At 52.5% G+C, this 6,538-nt stretch overlaps 1 protein-coding gene across 1 annotated transcript in view; it reads right to left on the reverse strand.

Annotated features, from left to right (window-relative positions):
- PLXND1 (plexin D1) overlaps positions 1 to 6,538 on the reverse strand; it is an 80,890-nt gene that overhangs the window by 56,692 nt on the left and 17,660 nt on the right. Inside the window, exons 2-4 of the mRNA XM_083795530.1 lie at positions 5,086 to 5,262; positions 2,007 to 2,138; positions 310 to 410 (exon numbers count right to left, since the gene is read on the reverse strand). Of these exons, the coding sequence (XP_083651656.1) occupies positions 310 to 410; positions 2,007 to 2,138; positions 5,086 to 5,262 (410 nt within the window). The remainder of the gene's footprint in view (positions 1 to 309; positions 411 to 2,006; positions 2,139 to 5,085; positions 5,263 to 6,538) is intronic.

Genomic DNA, 6,538 nt, shown 5'->3' on the forward strand with positions numbered 1-6,538 from the left:
TGCAGGGGTAAAGACATTCTTTAGCAGGGTGTTGGCGCTTGGATTTCCATGGTTGGATGCCTGCAAGATATTCTTTGCACTGGCAACTGACTGCAGCATAACAATGCTGCTACAGTTAAATGCTGGCTCAAAAGTGCATCCCAACAGTTTGAGACCATACGCAATTGTTTTTAAAAGCATGTCTTTTGTGAGGAATGGACAAAGGCTAGAGGTAGTGTGACTCAGTGGAAATACAGAAAGCACCAAAAATCCCTGGCTGGGCTTGAGGGCCAAAGCCCATGCCGAATCACACCAGGACACAAGTCCTACCTAGTCTCCATCGTGCACCACCCGCAGTAAGCGTCGGCTGCAGCCAGGCACTCTGCACATGTTGAATACTGGTTGCAGACAGCCACCTTCACTCGCGTCATCTGCACAACAACAACACGATTACATCCAAATGTTTTAAAATGCCAGAGAAACACTCAACCTGGATGTGTATCCACCTCACCCGTCACTCAGATGGAGATGGTTTGGGCTAGTCTCGCAGCTTGTCCCTGACTGCGAAAAGCTCCCTCATGCCTGCAGAAAGCTCCTCTCAACAGAGCCGAATGGTACCTGGCTGTTCACAAAATGACCAGAAAGCGACACCATTTTGGAAACCTTAATTTCTAAAGAAATCACAGTACTGCTGGGGGTTTGAGGTAAAGCATGCATGCGTTGGTTTCTGCTTTTTCTTCTCTCAATTTCTGAACATCTGGGAGGGAAAACTGAGTAGTTTGGTAATGCAGGGGCCAACAACAGGAGGTTCCAGCAGCCCCAGGCTCCACCAGAGCAGCGCAGCCCAGCTGGTGGCTCCTGCACCCGAGCCCCACGTCGCCTGTGGCTGTTTGCTGCTCCCCAGCCCTGCTGCACTCGGCTGCCCCCGAGTACTCATTGCACCGATGACAAATGAATTCATCTGGTTTACTGGGAAAGGAATGGGCAGACGAGAGCATCAAATGTGCTGCACTCGGTGTTTTATCAAGCCATGAATAAGGACCACAGCACAGCCTGAGAGCTGAGAAGAGAAAGTCTGAAATATCAGCTGAAGAAGCATCCTGGGAGTGTTCTGTGAAATGATAATGACCAATCTGCAGGGAATTAGGGCTTGGAAAATATAAATGTAACATATAACATTTGTGGCTGTGCATCTGTTTTGACAGATTAAAATGTAATTCAGGACAAACCACCAGAGCCTGTAGCGCTCAGCTCTCATCTTCCTCCTCTGCTCACTTGATGGAGATGAGACTGTCTGTTTCTACCTGCTGCGGTCTCTGAAGACCCCCCCCCCCATCCCAGCTCTCCCTCCAGCGAGGCCACGTGGAACGCAGAAGCCGCCCCTATGGCTCCTTCCTGACAGGCAAACTTTTTGTTTGTAGGGTCTCCTAAAAGCCTTCTCAAAGACCATCTGCCATAATTTTCGGTTTTCTATAAAGCAACAGCCTCTGCTTATTTCCACACTCCCATAAGCGAGATCAGTTTTGATATCTTTTACTCTTCCTTTCATTTTGCCACCACAAAGACAGGAAAGCCAATGCGGATAATGGGAATCTTGCCTGCCCCAGACTCCAGCAAACCATTGCACGGCAGGGAAAAAGGTTGTGTGCATTTAAATTCATATTGCTCTAAAAATAAGGCTGGCACACCATAACTCAACTGCAGCCCACTGCCCAGCTTGAGGCCACAGAGGCCCAAAACAGCCGCTGCTCAGAATGGCGGGCGGGAGGCACGGGGAAGCCGGAGGGCTCCTGACGAGCTGCCCGCCGGCAGACTGCTGCCCGGGCCGGGGGAGCAGGCACAGCCCCAGATAGGTCCAAGATGTTCCTCGACACCGGCCAAAGCTCTCGGCTTCTTTGCTCTGTCCATTAACATTACAGCAAATTTTATTGTTTGTTTATTTCCTTCTTGCTCTCAGCTTAATGCTAAAGGCTAGGTGAAACACACTTTGCTCAGTGGACGATTTTCCTAAGAACTGCAGATCTCACCTGATAGGACGTCATCAGATAGAGGAAGGTGGAATCAGAAGGATCGAACTGCATGATGGGGTGGACAGGCTCTCCGTAAGCCACCGAAATGGATCTCCTGCTGACAACCTTCATGGCGCTATCCAGGTTAATCTGTAGTGAGAAGAAGCCACTCACTGAGACCATTTTTCAAACACTACAGGGAGGTTACTTTTCCTCAGTTATAAACAAGAACCAAAATGGCATCTAAAGGCGTTCCACATTTTTGAGTGCTGCAAATCTCTAAATGCTTTATAATCTGCACATGTAGAGCTTTATAGCAAAGCCAGCTCTGTGGCACAGGGAAGCCGCTACATGGTCCAGAAAGCCCATGCCACAGCCAGGAGCAATACCTCATGATGAGCAAACCTCACACCCCTTGGTCTCTCCGTCTAAAGCCCTCTATTTAAGAGACTGCCTGGAAAACTTCTACCCTAAGGCTCTACCCACTGCACAGCTTGGCTACATGGCTGCATGACGGTTCCCGTGTCGGTGAAACGCCAGCGCGCCACAGCCGTGCTGCTCTCGCTGTACCCTGATGTAAGTGGCATCAGCCTTCAGCCCTCATTACATACATATGTGCATTTTTGTTACAAAGAACATTTATTTCCAACGTTTAATGAAAAACAGCAAAAATCAGCAACGTGGTTGTATAACATGGCATCCCCGTCTCCCTGTATATTTGAAAAATAAGTGTTGTCATTCCCGGCCAGAAGAAGCTTTTATCCCTGCTAACACCAGGAGACCACAGCAGCTGCAGCAAGAGAACTGAATCCTACCTTGCCTCATGAATCACCAGCTGAACCGCTGGCAGTGATGGAAGAGGCTGCAAAGCATCAGCCTGCCTTTCAGATCCCAGAATGTCTTGGCATTTGACTTGAAAACTCAGCAAATTAAATGTGGCATTGCTGAGAGGAAATAACAATAGAGCTACACAATTTTGCGTGACAGTCACTTTTCAGCTTAAAACAGAAAGGGAGAGAGGAAAATTCCTACCTCTTTACTAGCAAAGGGAGGCAATAATTGTAAGGACCAAGCGTGCTTGTTCTCTCTAAAGTGTAGATTAATTAATTAACACAGGATTAATTAATTCTTATATTAGAGCTGCACCAACATGTCCTAGTAAGATAGCTAACACAATCTCAATGCACAGGGCTTCCCTGTGCTAGAAGCTGTATGCAGGCACTGCAAGCAGCTGTGTAGAAAAAGAGAATGATCATTATCCCTATTTTAAAACCTGGCTATCCAGAAGATAAATAATTTGCCTGAGATCACCCACAACACGCAAGAACCAAGCCCTGAGACCTCCACCTCAGTTTTGCAGCGATTCTCTCTCTCTTCTTGCTGAGCTCTCCTCTAACCCCTGGCTGTTCCCAGGTGCTGTCCCTAGGTCCCTCTGCCTCCCGGACCACCTGGACACTTCCCCCGGATCCACACGGAGCTGCACAGCCCCAGGAGAGCCCCAGCAGCAGTGTAGAGAGCACCGGTCCTCCCACTGGAGCTGGGCCAGTGACGTGCCGGGGGACGCCCGTCTGTCCAAGCACATGCATCCACCACCCCAGCTGGGCTGCACGGGTGCTAATGAGAGCAGGGGGAACAGGTGAGAGCACAGACAGCCCACACCATGTCCCCAGCTTGTGGCTGCAGCCGGGGTGGCTGGAGTTCTGTGATCCCACCACAGCACCACTTTCTACAGACTCATAACTCGAGACAGGGTGGCTTGCCAGAACGCCAAGCCCTGCTGCACCCACGCCTCCTTCAGGGATGGGACACCCTGCCACACCTTTACGCCGGCCGCTGCCTTCCAAGCACTGCTTTTCCTTTAATGACTTTGCTGGATGTGGCACAGTTAATGGCCCTCGTGAGATGCCCGTCTGCAGCCTACCTGATTAATTCCCCATACCCTGGCAGCCATAATTGCTGCTGGCAGGAGCCGGTTGAGCACTATTTCTGCCCCTTTGCTGTCTTTTCTCAGGCAAATCTGAATGATAACTCACGCAAAGTATCTTGTATCCCGTGCCAAATAACAAGGAGCCCCGAAGGTAAAAGGGCTTCTGGTTATGCAGCTGTGTTGTAGAATTAGATTAGAGCTATCTGAGCAAATTATCCCAGCGAAGGGTAGCCAGGAGCCTCTCCCTAATGGAGGTTCAGTAGATAAGGCTGCTTTCTCTGAAATGGTAATGGAAGCAGAGCTGTTAATACTGTGTGAACACGGGCAGCTCTGCGTGTGGTATGTGCCTCTCTCCCGGCGCAGTGCACCTGGCGAGGATGCCAGCCGCCTCCCACCCTCCTGAATTACTTGCCCCTTCAGGCAAAAATCAAAGCAGCAAGTTGCTTTGTGATTGTTCCCACGTTTCTGCCGGGAGCACTTGGAAGCAAGGGAAGAGATGGGATCAGTTTTCTTTTCTCCAAGCATTTTGATCCAATATTCCATATTATGCACTACTTACTCCAGGCTGAGACAAAGCAGATATCAGCCATCTCTCTCCTCCAGGGCTTTCTCTCCCCTCTCTCTATGGACTTTTGACACTCAGAATACACCAAACTGTTGAGTCTGGCTGGAATCAAAAGTTTCTTTGGCAGACCTCAAGCGCTAAAGTTACTGAAACCTCGGCCTTGCATCTTGGCTCCAGGCATTGCTTTGCTCTGCACTGCCTTTGGCACATTGTTTAAAATAGATACTTCAGCTCCATCAGATGCCTGGATTCACACCTGCTTTGGACTCAGCACTGGCAAAGTATTGCTCAGTGATTCCCCTGTCTATATGGAGCCTTCAAAAGCCATCAGCTCATGGGGAGAATTTATTAGAAGAGCTGCTAATAATTAAATGCTGCACAATAACATTTCTAGCACAGGTTTCATCAAGTACATCCTGCTTGCAGAACCGTCATTAACAGCCACCAGTCCCCAGGCAGCATATATCGCCGTACTGATCACAGCAGCGTCCAATTACTTCTTTATCACCAAACGAAGGCAGGTGTTAGATAAACCCAACAACGGACATCGGCAGGGGCAGCCCCTGGCCCTCCCCGTCCCCCCGGCCTCTGCACCCTGCACTTGCCTTCAGGAGTCCTCCGCTGGCGGTGCCCAGGAACACCACGGTGTAGTTATTGACGCTGGCGACCGCCACCGCGGTGAGGCCGTTGTAGGTGAACACGGGGGTGGCGGTGATGGGGTTCACAATGGCCAGCGGGTGCTGCAGGTGCGCTGCTCCGCAGTCCAGCTGCTCCGGCTGCAGCTGTGGGGACACACGTGTGCGTTAGCGGCTGCACCAGGCCAGGTCCTGCCTTCCGCCAGTACGGCTCAAACCTCTGAGCCCAAAGAAAAGGCCTCACTGCCGAGCCATTCAACGGGAAAATGCAGATCCATTTGGGGGCAGGAGCGACGATGGAGCCTCCCTCGTGCTTGCGAGGCCTGTCCTCAGAGCCAGAGCCAGACCTGATGAAGCCCAAGGAACAGGCTTCGCCAGGTTGCCTTGGACAAGCCAATGGAGGGCTCTGGCCCTGCTGCAGGAAAGAGCAGGGCAGCACCAGCACGGCTGCTGGGGTTGTCCAACACAGGCACCTCAGGCAGGCGTCCGCCAGGCAGGGTCCCGTTGCCCACAGCAGCATGGGGCTTCCGTGCCACACACAGGGACGCTGCCCGTGAGCCCACCTCACACCTACCCACGGCCCAGGGGAAGCCAGACCCTGCCCAGGCACCTGTCCCAGCCCACATCCTGCGAGGAGCCTGTGGGGCCAGGCACCAAAGTCCAGGGGCAAGCAGGGGTGGGAAGGAGGCGGGGAGAGGTCTCCTCCCTGTGCTCTGCGTGCCCCCGGCCCTCCCTGGTGAGGTCTCAGCCGGCCAGGGACCAGCCCCGCACATGGCCACCCGCTCTGCTCCCGGGGCACCGCCACAGCCTCACTGCCCCCACCCCATGGGCACCGCTGCTGTGCCGGGCAGCTGCGAGCTGGGCAGGAGAAGGGAAGGTTCATCAAGTAAAAGAAGTTAGAATATTATTTCCCTGCAACCAAGTGAGGAAATGAGTGAGAACAAAGCCAAGGGAGAGGAAAAAAGACAGGCTCACTGGAGACCCTCAGGACTGTAAATCCAGGCTCCGATCTTGCTGCTGCTGGAGTCAACAGCAAAATTTCCACTGGGCAGATCCTCACATGCTTGGCCAAGTCATGCAACACTTCACTGCAGGAGCTGCCCACTGATGGGCTGGGACACGAGGAGAGCAGCCTGGGAGCAGGATCATGCCAGCAGACACAAAAGGCAGGAGGCTGCTAGCCAGGCAGGAGCAGATCAGCGATGGAGGTGTCCCCACAGCCTGGGGCACGGAGGGGAGAGCAGCAGCAGTGAAACTTGTCCCAGAAATGCTGGAACCACCACGACCACCCAGCCTGGCCCCATGGGCTGCAGCCGCTCGCAGCCCACCATGCCCTGGTGAGCAAGTACGAGCTGTGCCCTGCACATGAGACCACAAAACCCTTAATATCTGCCTCCAGTCTCTTTTGCCAAATTGCTCCCAA

This window comes from Anser anser (genome assembly GCF_964211835.1).
Source record: "Anser anser genome assembly, chromosome: 12".
NCBI lineage: Eukaryota > Metazoa > Chordata > Aves > Anseriformes > Anatidae > Anser > Anser anser.